Below are 21,252 nucleotides of genomic sequence, written 5' to 3' on the forward strand. Positions count from 1 at the left end.
CCCTGGTTCAGTCCTGGCATCTCCAGGTATGCTGGGATGGGGCCGTGTAAAAATCCCAGAGGGCTGTTGTCAGTCAGTGTAGACACTATGGAGCTAGGTAGGCCAGTGATCCAACTCTGGTTAAGTTATCCCTCTATAAAAGTAGTATTTCATTTCCTCAGGTCATGTGTCCCCTGTTAAACTGACATTGTGGAGGAGGTTGCCCCATATAATGGAGGGGGAAGGGGGAGGATTCTCTTTATGGAAAAAATAGGATTAAGCAAATAAGACAGCCAGGGAAGTATACGGTAGCAGTTAAGAATGTTGGGCTAGGACCTGAGACCCCTTCGCAACCTGGCTGACTGGTTCTGCTCTGCCTAGGAGGGACGAGACAGAAGTCGGCACCCTCTTCCAACAGAGCCAAGCTTGTTCATCTAGTCTTCTCTTGTTTCCCCACCCAGTATTGGCCTGGACTGGGAGGGATGAGATGGAGCTTTACTTCCTTCCTCCCCCCCCTTTGATTCCAGGTTGCTGGGAGGGGGTGTTTCCCCCCATGCATTGCCTTTTTAACCATTCCCTGGCATTCTTGGAAAGGGGTGGCCAGGAGGAAAGGTGTCTTTTTGCTCTGAGCAGGCTGGAAGGCAGAGAAAGGGGGGGGGGAAGATGGGGAGGAGACTCACATAGGTCCTCAAGGCAACCATCTCACCTCCATGGCCCACACCCAACCTAACCTATGATGACAAGCATCTTTTTCTTGTTGCAGAGAAACTACCTTCTCCATTCCCATGTTCCTTGACAAACAGGCACAATCCTAACCAGGGGTCCCCAAACCAAGGCCCGGGGGCTGGATGCGGCCCAATCGCCTTCTAAATCCGGCCCGTGGACGGTCCAGGAATCAGCATGTTTTTACATGAGTAGAATGTGTCCTTTTATTTAAAATGCATCTCTGGGTGATTTGTGGGGCATAGGAATTCGTTCTTTTTTTCCCCTCTTCAAAATATAGTCTGGCCCCTCACAAGGTCTGAGGGACAGTGGACCGGCCCCCTGCTGAAAAAGTTTGCTGACCCCTGATCCTAACTCTTGCCTCTGTTGTCAGCCGTGGCAGAAGTAAGAGCAAATGCTGCTCACTTGGAGGCGCTCAGTCAGTAAGTGCGCACAGGATTGCCTCCCTGCTTCGGTGCTAAAAAGACCCATTCGGCGTAAGGCGGCCACGCGCGGGATTCCAGGCGGTGGCAGGTAGCTGGGCGGGAGCGGCGGCGCGCCTGGCGGGTTCCGCAGCGAGGAGAGCGTGAAAGGCAGCTCTCTGGACTCCTGCGCGGGGAGGGGCTTTCAGGCCAGGCGAGCGAGGGGGGAAGCTGCTGGTGGCGGAGGGGAGGCGCCTCCGACGCCAGAAGCCAGAGCCGGGGGTGGGTGGGACGGTGGGGGCGAGGTGCAGCGTGGAGCCGGCCCCCCTCAGTCCGCAGCAGGTCTGGCTCTGGGCTGGCGTCTCCTTAGGATGAGCGGTCACTCGCCGGCGGCTGACTTCGGGGAGGGGTGGCTACCTTTCCGCACAACTCGCTTTCTCCTCGCAGGGAGGCTTGCGCTTCCGCCTCTGCACAGAAAGGAAACGAATCGGACGTAAATGTGCGCCTTCTCTTCCCGCCGCTGCGATCCTCCACGAGTCCCGCGGAACAAGGTGGGCACGCAGAGGGTCACGCTAGGCGGGCGAGGGAGGTGCGTGCGATCCTCAGCTGTTTTGCATCTTCTTGCTTACTTGGGACTCGGCTTGCTGAACCCCGAGCTTCACGTGTTGGGGGGGGGATCTGTTTCAGGCATTCAATTCTAAAAAGCTCTTCCACACGTTCATGATTATCAGTGGAAGGTTGTACAGGTAAGGCGGTGATTCCAGACAAGCTTCACTTCTATCTTTGAGTTTGAAGCGGGCGGAGGGGAAGCCGCTTTCATGGAGCAAATGGTGAGCTCGGAAAGCGTTGGCTTCCTCCCCGCTAGAACCAGAGTCATTACCAGCTGGCAAAAGAACACGGGGGAGGCAAGTGGCTCCTTTGAAAAAGAAAAGTTTCAAAAATGGATTTCTGGTTTAACAGCAGGATGTCTCCCCCCAAAAAATATTGTAATTGTTTTGCTTGAGTTCATATATGGGTTTGATATTCCTACCGGCATAATTTCAGTTCAGGTCCTACATTGCTGAAGTGATTTCTGGAGAGGTATCAACAACACAGTCAACTTAAAAAAAAAATCCTTCCAGCAGCACCTTAGAGACCTGCTGGAAGGAATTTTTTTATTTTGTTTCGACTATGTCAGACCAACACGGCTACCAACCTGTAACAGTCAACTTTGTTGATGTTATACTCAGGTATGTAGGGTTAGGATTGCTGCCTAACAGGTTTATTATAACATCAACTTTCATGGACTAGAGGCCACTTTGTGAGATGCATGATGTATGTATTATATGAAGTCAGTAAGAATATATAGGCACGTGGCTGTAGGCCTACCATCCTCATATTGTGAGGTCTGATGAAGTTACAGTGTAAAAAAGTAAACTGGCAATTAACATTAAAATTTACAGTATATGTAAAATAAGACCAGTGAGCATTCACACAGCAGTATTGATACCTTTACCTTGGTCAGCTAATTAACACATGTTAATCAGAACTGTTCACAGCACAGGTGATACCATAATTTTGTCCTTCAATGCTGGAAAATCTCTCTTTTGAGGTTATTTGCATGAAAAACAGCATCTTAAAACCAGTGTCCTGGGAGGTTGAAATGTTTCCCCTCAGGCCTCTGAATATGGTTCTGAGCCTATGTCTTTGCCTGGCATCTGGTTTGTTTGCCCTGTGTAGAATGCTGTAGGGCAGGGGTGGGCAATCTTGGGCCCAGGGACCAAATATAGTCCATCCACCAAGCCTCTCTGTCCAGCCCTCTGGACTTTCTCCAGCCCATGCCTCCTCAGACCTCACGCTTCACTGTCCCTGCTGTGTAACCTCTTCAGGGACTCTTTCCTAGCTGGAATGTCACCTTGAACTGTGATGTTATCTGAACGAAACCTGGAGAGATAGTGTGGGGGGTTTGGGGGGGTGCTCATGTAGAAACTTTTCACCTGGACATGTCTGGAATATAGCCTCCTGTACAAAAGTTAGAGTTGCATCACTTGCTCCACTCACTACTTTTTGCCTGTGACTCCCCACTGGCATGTGGAATAAAATGGGGGGGGGGATTTAGAGCAGTGTAATCAGCATTGGTCAAATAGTCATGATGTTTTTGTTTTAAATTAGCCAAAAGGATTTGGGACTGTGGATACACTAACCCATTATTTAGAACAATCGCCGCTCAATATGTAACTGGTAACTGGTAGAACAAAATTGAAAGTGCACACCACAAATGATGCCCTTGCCCTTATTACTGATGATTTGGCAGCTTTCATCAGGGCTGATTACTTAATTTAAATGCAAATATGATTGAAAGTAACTTAAGTTGCATGAGTATAGTTTAAAGCTATCCAGCAGGTCCTGAAGCATGTTGAATATGTGTTCGTTCTTTTTAAAAATATACCTCCATTTAGCTGTTTCAAGAGGAGTTGTTATAAAAATGCAGCTGCCTCTGCTGAATGATTCTGTTTGATCTGTAATGCAACACTCTTGAACAAAGAGGTTGGCACATTTCCAGTCTATTAAAAAATACTGTCGGCAACCTCCAACCTCCAGCCGTTTATCCGGCCCCGGTGTAGTGCGGCGCGGGGACTTGCCAAGCGACGCCAGAAATCTCGTCTATGCAGCCGCAGAAGCGATTTCTGGTGCTGCGGATATTTTGGAAATGGGCAGCCAGCACCGGAAATCATTTCTGCGCAGCCGCGGACACGCGCAGAAGCGATTTCTGGTACTGCGCTGCCCATTTCCAAAATGTCTGCAGCACTAGAAATCACTTCTGTGCAGCCGCGGACATGCGTAGAAGCCATTTCCGGTGTTTGGGACATGGGTAGCATGGCACCGGAAATCGCTTCTGCGCCTGTCCGGCCCATGTCCAGCCCACGGACAATAGTCCGTGGGAATCCTCCTGCCCACAGGCCGAAAAGGTTGCCAACCCCTGGTCTATTCAGAGTACAAAAGTGGTGGATTAGAAAAGTAGCTAAGCCTGCATTCTTGCACCTAGCAATTCATAGGTAGGTGCCACCATTATGATTAAAGTGGGATCTGTGCAGAATTATAGTCAATTTTTTTTTATAAAAAAATCTTTGTTCTCTTTTTAATGTAAGTTTTCTTGATACCTTCTTGAGGACTGACTACTTCACTACCTTGTGGGAAAGTTGTGTGCTATCTTGAAATGGGCATGTGTATAAACAAACATGCTTAAGAAATTATTTATTTACTTGTACTGTTTCCTTACTTCCCATCAACTGAAGCACCCAATCTTAAATAGCATCCCTGGTGCTCAAGGACAGCAGATACCTAGCTATTCCCCATTGACTATCTGTGGCTATTTATGATGAGCAGTCATGAGCAGGCAATTCAGTATTGATCTGGCCTCATGCCTCCTTTTCTAGGGTGTTCTGAAAAGGATATCTGTTTAAAAGAAAGAGGAGGGGTTGGTGGCTTTTAAACAGGGGTGTGAGTGGCCCATTTGGAATCTGTGCTGTTCCAAACAGGTCTTCTAAATAAGGCTGGAGGTAACAGATTTCAGGCTCGCCAAGAACATAGAAGCTGTTGTGCAGAGGCACAAAGGCCTTTTCTGTTTTGGGTAGCTCTTGGCTGGTTTATCCTTTCTGCTAAAATTCTCTTATTCTCCTCTCTTCCTTTTTAATTTGTAAGAAGTAATTATCCTGCCATCGCGGGATGGTCAGGGTAAGCTTGGGTTTCTTTTCAGGAACTTTAATAAGGTGGTGTCAGTGGAAGCCTTGATTGTCATCTCATTCCTACTACACAGCTACCATCTGTTTCGGTGGAGCTCATGTCAGAGTGTTAAGCAAGCCCCATAGGCAAGAAGAGAGACTGAACAGCAATAGGGCTTAATGGAAGTCTCCCACAGGGAAGAATTCTGTGAATACTGTACAAATATTGTGCAAAATTAGAAAGGGATGATCAGTAACAGTGCTGCATAGTTTGTGACTGCTGCCTGGTCCCAGCCAGTTTTTCCACAATGAACAAATACCCTTCTGAAACACTGCCTTTTAAAGGAGGTTATATTGTGCTGTTTTATGATATGACTGTTCTCCGCTGCATTCATAATCGTATTTGTCTCAAGTAAGAGCAATGTTTGCAAGAGTTCTCTGGAGCTTTCCCCCATTGTAAGAACTTTTGTTTGGCACTTCCAGTCACATTCTTTTTAGAACAATGGTGTGGTATCTTGCAGAAGCTGTCCTTTTCAAGATCCTGACTGGCCCAGGCCAAATGTGAATGAGCAATTAGTAGCCATCATTCTTTGGAAATTCTCTGCTTTTGTTTGTGGAAGAATGAATACTAATAATAATCAGGACATATTTTATGCTCAGGATTAGTTGTGGAAAGTTTGTAAGCAAATGGCCGTCAGCTTGAAGAAACAGTGCATAATCTTCCCTTCTGAATTCATTTTGGAATTCAAAGAGACAAAAAAAAATCCTTCCCATAGTATTAATTATGACAACCTATTATCTGTGTAGATTTCTATTGCTATGGCCATATCCCAGGGACCATCATGGCCTTGATCTATCCCTGTGGGCAATGGTGGATCTTGGGGTCTCAAATTTCAGCGGCACCCTGCACAACACCAAAATTCAGCGCCCCTCCACCTGTCACACTTCATTCTAAATCATAGTTGTGGCATCCCCGGATGAGGTCAATGATGTCTTTTCACCATCTTATGGGTGCCCTACCTCCCAGCTGAGAAGGATCCCCATAATTTCCCTCACTCTTATGGATTCAAATATTGCAAGTACAGTAACAGAAGATGGCACAGGAAATGATCCCACAATGCGGGACTGAAATAAATTCTATGAACTGGCTTAAAATGTGGGTAAAAAGGAACTGCGAGATAAGAGTGAGAAATAAAGCCAAATGACGGGAGGGAGGGAAGTCCCAGCTTGGCAGAACGAAACGAACTGAGATGGGTGAACATAAGATGAATTGTATAAAAAAAATTGTTATTGTTTTGTTTGTTTATTTGGAAAATTTAATAAAATTTTTTTGAAAAAAAGAAGAAAGTAATGGAAAGTGGATTAATCCAGTCCAACAGGTCCGCGGAGTACTTAAACTGAAAGTACTCAAACCAAAGTGTACTTAAACCAAGGTATGACTGTAATGTCTTTTTCTGAGTTTAAGATTAAATTTAGTTGGTCATAGGGCTAATCTGAGAAGAGCCTTCTAAAATGCAATAAGAACATAAGGGTTAAGGAATCCATATTTAAGTTGCTTAAATAATCCTATTATACAAGAGTAAAGACAAATCCCTTTTCTTGTAATTACAGCTCTGCGTTTTTTGTAAACTGTGCAAATTAATAGTTTAAAAATAATGGTCAATAACACAGGATGGTTCCTATAATTCAGGGTTGGGAATAATGTTAGAAGTATGGTTTTTGTTTTCAACAACCTCCTTCTTCTTCTTGACACCCCTTATCTGTCCCTCTTTAAAAAGATATGGAGGAGGGAGAATAGTTCCACCATGAAGGTCCCACTGGCTCATTTCCCAGTGTGAATCCTACACAGGACACCAATGCAAGAGAAGGCAAGATAGTACAGTCTTGTGTTTAATGTGGTTATCTAATCAGGGGTCACTCATTAGCAACTCAGAAAGTCGGGGAATAAAGAATAGCCAGTGTTAAAGACCACAGATTTAAGACTGTAACTGAAACAATCAATCAGTTGTATGGTGCTTCATTCAAAGCACATAATTTCTTCATATGGAAGATAATGTTTTTCTGAACTTTGCTCTATAATTATCACTACATTTTGATTCAAAGTAAGATGGCAATATAGTACTTATAAGATTGCTTTTGTAATTGCATTAACAAAGCCATCAATCATCCAAACAGAAGATTTGGCCTCTTTCTAATTTCCTCTTCCCATCTGATTCTCAAACAGCACTTCTAATTTCCACAGCATATCCTAATTTCTAAGTTTTCTAGCAGACTTTGTATTCTGCAATGAAGTTTATGGTTATCCAGCCAGAGGGGAGAACACATGAATAGGAGTTTGATAGACAGCAGTATGAGAGGGAGGGAGAGATAGCAAGGGGGGATTGATCAGGAACTGGACAAGAAGGATTTTACATCAATTGCATCACCTATGTGAGTAGGACAGTGTAGGATGTTGTAGACTATAGGTATCCATCATCTACTAGGAGGAAATGTAGTGGTTCTTCTGCTTTTCTATCATTTCTTTATTAAGGTCATTTTCTTCAAAACCTTTCAACAGTGCTTATAATTCCACATCCATTGTGTTGCTACTGTTCTTCTCATTGGCATTTTACTAGGCTGATGACATGATTAGACCAAAGGCCTATTTAGTTCAATATCTGTGTGGCCAACTTAGCATTATGCCTGGACTTGACTTTGTGGTTTGTTTCCCGCAGACAAACCACAAATGGTTACAGCCCATGGTTTGTCCAGAGTAAGATAGATCACGAGCCCCAGGGTGAAGCGAACACAGCCGTGAGCAGGCACCAGGACCAAAGAAGTCATGCTGTAGCTTCAGTCTTCACTCACAGGACCTGTACTTTCGCTCAGTCATGCTAAGCCAAACTAAAAATCTTGATGCTGGATTTGTTATTGCTGAACTCTTTTGCATCTTTTAACATGAAAAATCAAGATCCACTATGTGTTAAAGAGTAGCCACTTTTTAAAAATGTAAAAGCCATTGTCCACTCCAGCAGTGGCGAAGCGTTATTGTCAGTAGGCAGATATGCACATACACACCTAATGTTACACACCCAATGTTTTCTCCCGTAGTCAGAGTAAGCTCAGATTTACGGTAAATGCCTTTCAGGTCCAGCATGTTTCAGGCTTAGTATATATCTTACTATGCCATGTGAGTTGGAGTTTGCTGTTGAACCCAAACTAAATGAAAGATTTGACAATGTCCAAGGCTGCTGGGTGTTCTGTATAGTGGACCCAACAAGTTTGTGGTAGCAACACAACATTTAGGTAGTGTTTAAGTGCCCAGCACAATCCTTTTAAAAGTCTTTGGAAACCCCACTTTTATCCTGCATAGCACTGTGACTTGCAAAATCATGGTCAGTCAGCTTTTTTCCATCTGCAGCTTCAGCCTCCTCCTCCTCCTCCTCTTCCTTCTCCTCCCCTTCTCCTCCTCCTCTTCTTCTTCTTCTTCTTCTTCTTCTTCTTCTTCTTCTTCTTCTTCTTCTTCTTCTTCTTCTTCTTCTTCTTCTTCTTCTTCTTCTTCTTCTTCTTCATTTCTATACAACTCTTCCTCCAAGGATCACAGGAATTACAATATAACACAAAAATACATACCATAGTAGCAAAAGCAATAACCCTCCTCACTCCCGTGACTCAAATCTTTTGCTAGGTGTTTCCTTGCCTTCTTGAAACATCAGACCACCTGCTCTTCCACACGCTGCTGTAAAATCACATCTCCCCCCATGAAGTATTCTTCTATGAGCAGGCACTCATTTTATTTCTTATAGGGTGTACCTTGGGGTCCTTACTCCTGTCTGTGCCTTGACATTTCTGGGAGATTACAAGGAAGGCCAAATTAGATTGGCATCTCTGTGTTTCACCTTTGTCATCAGAATTAAACCCACAGTATGCAGAATGTGGTAGTGAAGTCAGTATAAATTAGTAGGGTGGGAGGGAGCATTAATATAGCCAGGTTGCTTTTTTTATGTGCTGTAGCAACAGTTGAGTGTATCATCAATATCTCTTTACCTTGCTAGCAGGGAGCTGAACAGTGTGGACTTCATGGCGCTAACTCCAGCCAAGACCGTTAACCAGGACTTTGTTCATCATTTACAGGTCTCTGCCTGGAAAATTGACACAGTGGTCTCTTCAGGATGTTGGCAGGGGCGAAACAAAGGTGAACCCTGATTGCTGGTCAGGAAGGAAGAAAGAAAGAAAGAGGAAGGGGCACTGAGGTGTAAAAAGAGGTCAAACTTCAACATCTTGGTTAATTTCTGTAACTTAACCCTATACTTCCCAAGTCTGAAAGTTGTACCATAATTCACCGCATAATTCTCACCACCACATAATTGCCACACTGTTTTTTCGGTTCAAAAATTGGTTGAGTTGCAGGGTAAATTCCTTTCCTCCTCCAGCTGCCACCCCACTCCCCTTGAGCCCCCAGGGCCGTCTTGGCCACTTCCCTGGACTTGTGGCAAACAGCCAGGAACTGCTGTGGGGCTGCTCTGCCTTGCCTGAAGAGCAGCACAAGAACAACGAGGGTCCTGCGCTGGCATCCCAGGATAGGCCACCCAAGAAGGCGAAGCAGCCATCTCCAACACCTGTCTGTGACCCCTACGTCTGCCTCTGCCCCCAGCAGAACCTTTGGGCACCTCTAGGTGCAAATCAATCATCTCCCAGAGGCCAGACAGCAGGTTGGGGTGGGAAACAAAGGACCCTTCACATGAAAGCGAAGGGAGGTGGAGGTTGGATCTGAAGCTGTGGAGCGAAGGGTTCTTTATGGGGTTTCTGAAGAAGCCCTCCTCCAGTCTCCAAATCAGCTGCCACAAAAGGGGCGGTGAACGTGAGCGAGAGGGCAGGTGTGGGCTCAGGGACCAGAAGCCGCTCACTGCCACCACCTCTGTGGTCTGGGATGAAGATGGCAAGGGAGGAGGGGCAATAATCTGAGCAGGCAGGCAGCCCCCTGGGGCAGCAACAGCTGCCAGAGGTCTGGCATGGAACATGGTGCAGGCAGGGGCCTCATATAATGGTTGCAACCCCCTTTTTTGCATCACAGATTTAGGGCAAAGTCTGTGGTGATCATGCGGTGAAATACTGTATTTTTGCCTTTCCTTATCAGAACTCAGGGCAGCTTCTGCAGGTTCTTCCATTTGTCCTCTAGCCACATTTGTTTGGCTTCAGAAATGGGACTTCATGGGCTACTTTCAGATCTTCTGGTCCTAGATGTGCATGGAATATATGTTACCATAGATAAATGAGTTGATGGTAAAATGAATGATACCTAATTCTCTGTTGCTGATTGTCTATTTGCTATGAACTTCTGCTGGAACTTGATGAAAAGTGATCTTTTTCTCAGACTGATTCAATAAGAATATAATTGGAGGTTCCAAAGAATGTAAACTTTTGTTTAAGGTAACATTAATGTTTAGCCAAGCACCCATCTTTTAAGTTAAAGGCTTTCAGAAAACTTTCATTATCCCTCTTTCTTTGTAGATTTTCAGTTTAAATCACTGTTAATTCTGTGGTGTCAAATGTAATGCTAGGATACTTTTTTTAAAAAAAACAATAATTACAGATTGATGAAATGCACTTTCAGCTGCTTAGTGTCTTAAAATCCGAAGACTTCAGCCTGTCTCTAAAGATCCTAGCATTTTATTTCCCTGAGAAATCTCAGATTTATGTTTAATTAGACAAAAGGACTTGGTCTTCTGTGCCAGCTTACATCCATCATTGACCTACTACTTTTACTCATGGGAGTTATCCATTTGTTTGGTTCAATCTAACATGTGATCATGCAGTTTATTGACTTTTGGCCACAACAACTGTGGCAGTTGGATATGAAACATATCAAATGAAAGGTTGAAAACTACACCAGTTAAACAAAATCTATGTTAGTTTCTCTTCATTGCTTCTATCCAGTATTAACTACTGCAGCTTTGTGTCTAGGGTTGCAGCCCTTTGGGTTGTAACCAGTGCTAGTCCTACTCAGAGTAGACCCATTGAAATGAATGAACCTAAGTTAGTTATGTTCATTCATTTCAACAGGTCTGTTCCAGGACCAGCATTAGATACATCCCAGTGCAGGACCAGCCCTGCTGCTCTCTGGCCTCCTTTCACTCAACTGCCCCCCCCCCTGCAGTCACCTCAGGTGATGACTAAGGGAAGGGGGCTGCCAAGGGCGGCATTCTTTCTTTTGCCTCCAGCAGCAAAACGACATGGCTCAGTCTTGATCCTGTGTAGGCTTACTAGAGAGCAAAATCCACTGAATGGTATTAGGAGTAACTATAGTCAGGTTGCATGACTTTCTGTAGTTTTGCGCCTTCACTGGTTTCGCTTTTCTTATCTGCCCCTCCCACCTCACTACATGTGTTGTATTTTAAAATACCAGTCAATGCCCCCCCCCCATCACTTTTGTTGCATCCTGTGCTCAGAGGTCTGTTCCTCTTGATATCAACTTTGCTTCCTCTTTGTCTGTTCCTCTTGATATCAACTTTGCTTCCTCTTTGTCTTTAGGGACGTGGGTAGTGCTGTGGGTTAAACCACTGAGCCTAGGGCTTGCCGATCAGAAGGTCGGCGGTTCGAATCCCCACAATGGGGTGAGCTCCCGTTGCTAGGTCCCAGCTCCTGCCAACCTAGCAGTTCGAAAGAACGTCAAAGTGCAAGTAGATAAATAGGAACCGCTACAGTGGGAAGGTAAATGGCATTTCCGTGTCCTGCTCTGGTTCGCCAGAAGCGGCTTTGTCTGGCTGGCCACATGACCTGGAAGCTGTATGCTGGCTCCCTCGGCCAATAATGCGAGATGAGTGCCGCAACCCCAGTCGGTCACGACTGAACCTAATGTTCAGGGTTACCTTTACCTTTACCTTGTATTTATTTAAGCAGCTTCTTAATCTTCCATTTTCTACTGTCCTTTAATTTCTGTGATATTTTCTGGGTCAGAGGTAGAATAATGGTTAGAGTGTCTGACTAGGACCAGAAGTGCCAAGTTCAGCTCTCCCTTCAACTGTGAAGCCGAGCGACCTTGAGCCACTCACTACCTGTTCGCTGTGTACACAAACTATGTATGCTTCCTTGAGTGGCTTGGAGGAAAAGCAGAACATAAATGTAATCTAGTGGTACCTCGGTTTGCAACCACAATTGGTTCCGGGGAGCTAGTCGCTCCCCGAGGCACGCTTCGGTGTGTGCGCGAAGCGCCGATAGAACGCTACTACGCACGTGCTGCGCAGATCGCTTCTGCGCATCTGAGCACTGCGGAACCCGTATGTAAACACTTCCGGGTCTGCAGTAGTCGGAAACCAAAGCGGTCGCTCCCCGAGGTTGTCACAAACTGAGGTACCACTGTAATAAACTTATCACATCAGTTGTTATTCCTTTTTACTTACTTACCTTCCTCTTTCCCTGTCTGTAATTTATAGATTGTAAGCTTGCAGTAAGAGCCTGAATGTTGTTCAGCCATTGATAATTAGAATGATTTTGTAACTAAAATGTTTTTGTAACTAAAATGTTTATGATTTTAGCAGATATAAAACAGAATAGATGATGATGATGATGATGATGATGATGATGATGATGATGATGATAATAATTTTATTTATACCCCGCACTTCCCACTCAGGGCGGCTAACAGCAAAAATATCAACGCAAGTATAAAAGAAACAATTCAATTAAAATGCAGATTAATACAATGTTAAAATTCAATTTTAAAATTAAAAATCTACAGATAAGATAAAACCATTATAAGATAAAACCTTAAAACCTTAGGGGAGGGTAACCCCGGGGTCAGACTGTGTCAGTCCAAAGACCAAGCGGAACAGCTCTGACTTGCAGGCCCTACGGAAAGATGACAAATCCTGCAGGGCCCTAGTCTCCTGGGACAGAGCGTTCCACCAGGTCCTGAGAGGTCCCAGCATAATGTGTAAAGTGGCCATATAAAGTGTGTAAATGTGTAAAGTGGCCATACTGGTATATATATATATATTTAGAGAGAGAGAACAACCTAGGCCAAAGATAGGTAACACGATTCCCTTCAGTTGTTTTGGACTACAGCCAACATTATCCATGTCTATTGGCTATGATGGCTGGGGCTGATTCGATTTGTAGCTCATAGTATCTGGACAGCCCCAAGTTGGCTACCCTTGACCTAGACTGGCCCTGGACTGGACATGCCAATGACACAACAGAACTCCTAGTGAATAAACATTCCACAGATTATCTGTGACACAGATTTTAAAAATGCAGAATTTAGTTTTTCATTTGAATTTATGTGTACTTTCACTATTCTAGGAGCTTCTGAGAAATGCAGACAGAAGGCTCTGAAGCTGGATCCTGATCATGCGTATGAAGAAAGTCTCTTAGATACATGGGAGTTCCCAAACACACTCTGAAATGCTGAGAAGGAAACTTCGTCACTGTCATAACCTACGCTTCAAGTTTCTGCTGGTGTTGATTTTTACAGCAGGCACCTTGTCCCTTATCAAAATCCACCAGAAGCCAAGATACATCAATTATGGGCGTCTGGAGCTAACTGATGAATACCCAAATAGTAACATCAACTGCTCCAAGATATTGCAGGGAGATCCAGAGGAAATTCAGAAAGTGAAGTTGGAGCTCTTAACTGTTTCCTTTAAAAAGAGCCCGAAACTAACTCCAAATGATTACATCAACATGACAACAGACTGCAACGCCTTTATTAAGAGGCGAAAGTATATTATGCAGCCTCTGAGCAAAGAAGAGGCTGAGTTTCCCATAGCATATTCAATAGTAATTTATCACAAAATTAATATGTTTGATAGACTTCTGAGATCAATTTACGCTCCACAAAACTATTATTGCATTCATGTTGATAAGAAGTCCCCCGAGTCTTTCTTGGCTGCAGTGAAGGGGATTGCTTCATGTTTTGACAATGTCTTTGTGGCCAGCCAGCTGGAGAGTGTAGTATATGCTTCGTGGAGTAGAGTGCAAGCAGACCTCAACTGCATGAAGGATCTCTACAGGAGGAGTGCAAGCTGGAAATACCTGATCAATCTTTGTGGTATGGATTTTCCTATCAAGACTAACCAAGAAATAGTAGAGAAACTAAAAGCTCTCAAGGGTGAAAACAGTTTGGAAACCGAGAAAATGCCTTCAAACAAGGAGACACGATGGAAGAAGCATTATGAAGTTGTTGATGGCAAAGTGAAGAATATGGGGATAGACAAACAACGCTCACCTCTCAATACACCAATTTTCTCTGGCAGTGCTTACTTTGTTGTTAGCCGGAGGTTTGTTGAATATGTCCTAGAGAACAACAAAATCCTTGAATTTATAGAATGGGCCAAAGATACTTACAGTCCCGATGAATACTTGTGGGCTACTATTCAGCGAATTCCCGAGGTTCCAGGTGCAGTCTCTGCCAGCGACAAATATGATGTCTCTGACATGAATGCTCTTGCCAGGTTTGTTAAGTGGCATTACTTTGAGGGGGATGTGTCCCTGGGTGCCCCGTACCCACCTTGTAATGGAATTCATATCCGCTCTGTGTGTGTCTTCGGAGTGGGAGACTTGAACTGGATGCTACGAAAACACCACTTCTTTGCCAACAAGTTTGACACAGACTTTGACCCCTTTGCAGTTCACTGCTTGGAGGAGTATTTAAGAGACAAAGCACTGTATCAGCACAGCCATTAAAGTGCAACCATCTGCATGGTACAAACCCTTTCCCTCTGATAAGGATGTCAAAAATATAAGAGGTTAAGTGTGCGGTGCACCTTTTCCCTCTCTTCCATCTGCCTTGCTGGTCTTTTTTAACAAGCCTTGTAGGGTGTTTACTAGCTGATTATGTTGTCCTATGTACTTTGTCTTGCTTTTCTGCTGTTCCCAAAGGATTCCCATCATATGCATTCTGTTGTAATAGACAACAACAGAACATTTGGTATGGTTATTGGAAACAAAGAGCTCAGGTTTTCAACATTAGCACTTCATAACAGTTAACCTGAACTAAAGCTTCTCCTGCCTTTAAGAATCTTATTGAGACAGTGTTCTCAATTTTTTGGTGCAGCTACAAAGGGCATCAATTATGAAGCAATGGCAATAGGAAGGGAGGGAGGGAGGGGCCAGGAGCGAGGAGGCATCATAGGATAGAACATGGGTTGTCTAGCATAGCAGGACTATACTTACAAATAAAAAGGGAATTGAGAAATGCCAAAGCCACAACTTTGCAGAGTTCACATTTACAGTTTGCTCAAGTATCTCTAGAGCCAAATAATTTAATCCTGCTTTTGTTGAAAATCCATGAAGCTTTTTAAAACGGTGCCAACGGCTTTGTATTTAGCATACTTCATAGAAACCGCAAAATGTATTTTTATGCATAAATTTTAATAGTGGGCTGTATTCTTAACACATTTTGTAGTTGTTCAAGAGTGATGTAGCAAAAGCCTACTGCCTAAAATATTCTCAGGGAAATATTAATGTGCCTTGTTGTGTTAGTATAAATGCTTCATTGTATACAATATATTCTATTTGTTGCTTGATACACTCTTGGAATATTTCATGCAAGTGAAATTGTATATTAATATTAGTCCTGACTTTCTGAACACCTTAAATATAAATTAAACAAAAAAATTCCTTCAGTAGCACCTTAAAGACCAACTAAGTTTTTATTTTGGTATGAGCTTTCGTGTGCATGCACACTTCTTCAGATACAGTGAAATGGAAGTTTCCAGGCACTTATGTAGAGAAGGGGTGGGGAGGGGTGGGGATGGGGAGGGGGGATCACTCAGAAGGGTGGTGGAAATGGGTGATTGACTGACTGATAGCTGTTGATGACCGCAAACGACTGCAAATGGTTTTGCATGAAAAAGCAAGGGTTGAGATGGCTGAAGATCGCTTATCATGTATAATGAGATAAGAACCCGATATCTCTGTTCAAACCAGGTCCCTCCATGGTTTTGAGCTTGGTGATAAATTGCAATTCAGCAACTTCTCTTTCCAGTCTATTTCTGAAATTCTTTTGTAGTAAGACAGCTACTTTGAGATCTTGTATAGAATGTCCTGGGAGATTGAAGTGTTCTCCTACTGGTTTTTCTGTCTTCTGGTTCCTGATGTCAGATTTATGTCCATTTATCCTTTGGCGTAGGGTTTGGCCTGTTTGTCCAATATAGAGAGCTGAAGGGCACTGTTGGCATTTGATGGCATACACAATGTTAGAGGATGAGCAATTAAATAGTCCTGAGATGGTATGTTGGATGTTGTTGGGGCCAGTAATGGTGTTGTCTGGGTGTATGTGGCAGCAAAGTTGGCATCTGGGTTTATTGCAGGCTCTGGTACCAGTGTCCATGTTAAGTCTGGTGTACCATAAATTAAACAGTTTTCTTCAATGGCATGAGTGTGAAATGCAGGACATGACATTCAAAATTGTTGCTGGTGTAACCTATTTTCTTTTTTCTTTCCTTTTTTCAAAAACTTCTGCGAGGTCAGTGAGGCATATGTTGGCATGGTATGATTTACATAGGCCCACTTCTCAAATTTGGTGTGAGAATCTTAGGCAGGGTTTGATGCCCTTGTCTTCTCCAATATGGATTGCATTTCCTACAGCCTGAAGCCCTTCCCAGAACTAATACCATTCTAAAGCCTCTGGGAATCTTTCCCTAAGCCTTTGGGGAATCGCTTTAAAGATGTGCATGTGATTCAGAGGGGACGTAAATGCCCTACTGAAGATTCAGGTGTTCCCAAGTGGCCTTGCTCCATAACACTTGATCCGTACTATGTATAATTCTGTAACAGTAATATTTCGGCACTGCTCTTTTATATCCGCTATGGTATAAAAAAAATTAGCAATCTTCTATGGAAGACAAAAGGAGAAAGCCAATTATAGTTTAGAATGGGATCTAGAAACCTACCAGCATCCATATTATTTTCTCAAAGAGGAGGTATGGTCACATTTTGCTGACTCTAGTCCCCAGTTGAGTGGCCAGGATGCCAGGCTGTTTGCAGAATCAACCTCAGGCACAGATGTCGGTTCCTTTGGGGATTCTTGCTCTGCCTTCCTCTTTATACGAACTCTGCTCATTTTGAACCGGTTACAAATAACCTGCATTTGCATCTGTTTCCCCCAGTGCCTTTTGCTCAGCTGCTATTTTTAAGGAGTTTTGCCTCAGACCAGCCAACAGTTCCCATTGCCAACCATTCAGCCATGTGAGCAGGGGGCTGATAGAAGCTGGAGGGCTTAGGTTTGGAAAGGCTGCTGCAGACCATGACATCTCTACAACCACCTCACTACTATTTTCTTGTTCTTCCTGCCTGTGAATGAACTTCAGACCTAATATTTTGGGTGTGTGAGCTCTTAAACCTGGTAATGACCCCTCCATCTCTGGATGCTGACATCACAATACAGTTTGTTGTTAATTTAAGGTGTTTGTGTTGAAATGTCTTGCTTATCTTGTTCCTAAGAAGCTACCTATACTCCAAATATGTGTCATACATATGCACACAGGACCAGATTATCTTGTATTATGGCTCTGATGCAAGTCATCCTATGTATCTGAACTGGTGTCCTTTATAATGTTACTCAACTTCTTTTGAAGGGTAATGTGTTCGTAAACATATTTAACAGTGCAATAAATGAAGGGGAAATGTGTAGGAATTTATTTTGATGCTGTATGTAACCTTATAGTTGAAAGTCTCAGGATGATTACAAATGACATTTCTATTTTATTAGTGACTAGCTGGCCCGGCCACGCGTTGCTGTGGGTTTTTGTGTTAAATGGAACTTTTCTGTTAAATGGACCTTCAGAGTCTCCCTTTAGAGTCCCTTCACCTGCTCTGTCCCAACCCTGACTCCCCTACTGTAAGTTTCAAAAATAAGACCCATGCATGTTCCTGAAAATGTCCCCCCCCCTGCTTTGGCTAACTCAGGGTCCTACCTCCCCCCCCATGGCTATGTGTTCCTCCTCCCTTTGTTGTGCCTCATCCCTGGGATTCCCCCACCCTGTGAAAGGCCCATATTATGTTGTTTTTGCCTGTTGCCTACTGGGCAATGTTGCGGCCTACTCAGTTTTCCCTGTCCCAACCCCCCCCCACTGCTTTGGCTAACTCAGGGTCCTACCTCCCCCCCCCATGGCTATGTGTTCCTCCTCCCTTTGTTGTGCCTCATCCCTGGGATTCCCCCACCCTGTGAAAGGCCCATATTATGTTGTTTTTGCCTGTTGCCTACTGGGCAATGCTGTGGCCTACTCAGTTTTTGCTGTCCCAACCCACCCCCCACTGCTTTGGCTGACTCAGGGTCCTCCCCCCCCCAATGGCTATGTGTTTTCCCCCTCCCTTTGTTGTGCCTCATCCCTGCCCCCCCCCATTGTGAAAGGCCCTACTCTGTTTGTTTTTCCCTGCTTGGCAATGCTGAGGCCTATTGGAAAAGCTGGGCCTTGTTGCTGCAAAAGGACTGTTTTCAGTTGGTTGCTGTGGAATTTTGTGATGTCATCTGGCGGTGCAGCTTTGGAGGCAGCAGCATGCGATCTGCCTTTCTATTGGATGCTGCTGGAGTCTTCAGAGCTTCTGGTGGTGACGACTAATTTGGGCACCACTTTTTGTGTTTAATCATTATTTTAGGTGTGAAATGTGTGGGTTTTTTGGGGGGGGGATTGTGCCAGATCCCTCCCTGATGGGCATGGAACGTTGTGGCCAAATTTGTTACATTATGGTTCAGCAGTTACGGACAAAGGCTGTGACCTCCGCACCCACAATGCCTACATTTATATGTACTGTATATAGATTACATTTAAATGGCTCATCTGCTATAGACTGTATGGGAACAAATAACATCTAGAATCTTATATACACACAGCTCTTGATATATAGTTGGTTTATATTTTCGAATGCATGCTATTTCTGGCATCAATAGGACATTTGCAATGCTGAGTACTTAGCGCAGCATTAGCAGAGAAAGAAGGGTAGTGTTGCAACAGCCAGAGCAGATGGATAACTCACCATAGTGGAAAATTGGATTACACCAGCAGTTTTCAACCTTTTTGAGTCCACGGCTCCATTAACCAACTACATTCTTTCTGCGGCACCCGTGGGGGCTCAGGAACACAGTTATGTCACCCCTTGCCTGCAGAGCTGACAGCCTCTCACCCTTTTTTCAAACACCCTCCCTTGTGGAGTGTTCCCTCCTCTCCCCTCCCCTCTCATTGGGAGTGCTTTGGGCAGCTGCTGCTGCTGCCGCCCCTGGTCTCTGAGCTGCTCCCCACCCTCAAAGAGAGGTGCTGCCTCACAGTGCCCCACAGAGGCCTAGGGCCCAGTCTTATTCAACATCTTTATCAATGACTTGGATGATGGGCTTGGGGGCATCCTGATCAAGTTTGCAGATGACACCAAATTGGGAGGGGTGGCTAATACCCCAGAGGACAGGATCACACTTCAAAATTACCTTAACAGATTAGACAACTGGGCCAAAGCAAACAAGATGAATTTTAACAAGGAGAAATGTAAAGTACTACACGTGGGCAAAAAAAATGAAAGGCACAAACACAGGATGCGTGACACCTGGCTTGAGAGCAGTACATGTGAAAAGGATCTAGGAGTCTTGGTAGACCACAAACTTGACATGAGTCAACAGTGTGATGAAGAAGCTAAAAAAGCCAATGCAATTCTGGGCTGCATCAATAGGAGTATAGCATCTAGATCAAGGGAAGTAATAGTACCACTGTATTCTGCTCTGGTCAGACCTCACCTGGAGTACTGTGTCCAGTTCTGGGCACCACAGTTCAAGAAGGATACTGACAAGCTGGAACGTGTCCAGAGGAGGGCAACCAAAATGGTCAAAGGCCTGGAAACGATGCCTTATGAGGGAACGGCTTAGGGAGCTGGGTATGTTTAGCCTGGAGAAGAGAAGGTTAAGGGGTGATATGATAGCCATGTTCAAATATATAAAATGATGTCATATAGAGGAGGGAGAAAGGTTGTTTTCTTCTGCTCCAGAGAAGCGGACACGGAGCAATGGATTCAAACTACAAGAAAGAAAATTCCACCTAAACATTAGGAAGAACTTCCTGACAGTAAGAGCTGTTCGACAGTGGAATTTGCTGCCAAGGAGTGTGGTGGAGTCTCCTTCTTTGGAGGTCTTTAAGCAGAGGCTTGACAGCCATATGTCAAGAATGCTTTGATGGTGTTTCCTGCTTGGCAGGGGGTTGGCCTGGATGACCCTTGTGGTCTCTTCCAAATCTATGATTCTATGAAGTTCCCACATCCCTGGCTATCCACACTCCTGCTGTGACCTTGAAGATAAAGAGACCTTAACAGCCAACATGTTAACTCACTTTCAACAGACTGTATTGAATTTGCTTTATGGACGAAAACGAGCTGCAAGCCATCAGAGAGGAGGGGGGGGAGGAATTGTACAGTAATAAACTGGACAGAGGAGATGGAGAGACAATAACAAATTTTGATGATGGAAAAGACCAAGATGAGGAAAAAAACACAGCAAGAAGCTCCAATAGACATTATTTTTGATTGGAAGAGACAAGAAGAGGGGAACCTGGGAGTGTTTGAAATTGTAAAAGTTAAAAGTGGAGGCTGGATAAGGGAAGAGCTGAAGTGGTGTGGGCAGCAGCAGGGGGAATGATTTCTTGTTGGGTTATGAGAGATGTTAAAGTCAGAGTGGGGTAAATAAAAGAATTGCCACTAATTGATAAAAATGGATTGAAAACGGTCTGGTTGATAAAAGTAAATAATATGTATGGAAATGAGAGGATATATGGAAATTGATGATTTGATCGGGAGGTTTGGTGATTAAGAAATGGAAAGAGAAGCAGAACTAAAAAATCTTTTTTAATGGTAAAAATGTTAATATTGGAATTTAAAGTTATGGAAAATCTTGGAGGGGATTATGGGCTTAGAGTTAGAGCTAGTTGATTTTGTTGATTGAAAATAGATAGTTTGGTTATATTAAAAATGTAAAATTGAATTTGAGTGGTAATGATTTGTTAATATTGGAGATAAAATATAACTCGAAAAGAAAAGAAGTAAATTGAATTTATGACATATGTAACTGCTGAAGAGGATTAAAAATTGAAAATCAGAAAGGGAGGGAATTGGGGAAGTCCAAACAACAATGTTAAGAGAAAGGTATGAGTTAAAAGTATTTTTTAGTTTTGTGTTTTGTATATGCAGCAATGTGCTATTTTTTGTTTTGTTTTTAAATTCTGTGTATTATGTTTTATGTGTGTTTTATTAGAAAATGAATTTAAAAAATCGGGGGGGGGGGAGGATGCTGCAATAACAGCTGTGCAGGGAGGCACAGATCCGATACAGCATCAGAGGAGGGAGGGGAAGTAAGAGGGACAGAGGCCAGTGTTGCCCGCGGTACTGCTGACCATCATTCAAGGCACCCCAGGGTGCCACGGCACACTGACTGAAAACCACTGGATTACACCCTAAGAAAGGCTTTAGAGTTCTAGGATGATGCAGCAATTAGGAAA

The 21,252-nt window shown here is 43.9% G+C and overlaps 1 protein-coding gene across 4 annotated transcripts; it reads left to right on the forward strand.

The window, feature by feature from the left end:
• The first annotated feature begins 1,310 nt into the window (after positions 1-1,310).
• On the forward strand, positions 1,311-15,421 carry GCNT1 (glucosaminyl (N-acetyl) transferase 1). 4 transcript variants are annotated; one of them, XM_035100311.3, is made up of 3 exons: positions 1,451-1,654; positions 8,918-8,978; positions 13,085-14,568. In XM_035100311.3, exon 3 carries the CDS (start codon positions 13,187-13,189, stop codon positions 14,465-14,467), a length of 1,281 nt encoding a protein of 426 aa, XP_034956202.1. In that variant the 5' UTR covers positions 1,451-1,654; positions 8,918-8,978; positions 13,085-13,186; the 3' UTR covers positions 14,468-14,568. The 4 variants fall into 4 exon arrangements, with proteins under 4 accessions (XP_034956203.1, XP_034956202.1, XP_088509197.1 ...); XM_088653071.1 differs by having other exon boundaries at positions 1,518-1,654; positions 8,918-9,077; XM_035100312.3 differs by lacking the exon at positions 8,918-8,978 and having other exon boundaries at positions 1,311-1,654; positions 13,085-15,421.
• Positions 15,422-21,252: the final 5,831 nt, after the last annotated feature.

Source organism: Zootoca vivipara, chromosome 10 (assembly GCF_965207765.1).
Source record: "Zootoca vivipara chromosome 10, rZooViv2.hap1.1, whole genome shotgun sequence".
Taxonomy (NCBI): domain Eukaryota; kingdom Metazoa; phylum Chordata; class Lepidosauria; order Squamata; family Lacertidae; genus Zootoca; species Zootoca vivipara.

Bases quoted from the DNA above. Each gene is read 5' to 3' on its own strand.
- GCNT1 (XM_035100312.3), top strand. From the start codon at position 13,187: ATGCTGAGAAGGAAACTTCGTCACTGTCATAACCTACGCTTCAAGTTT.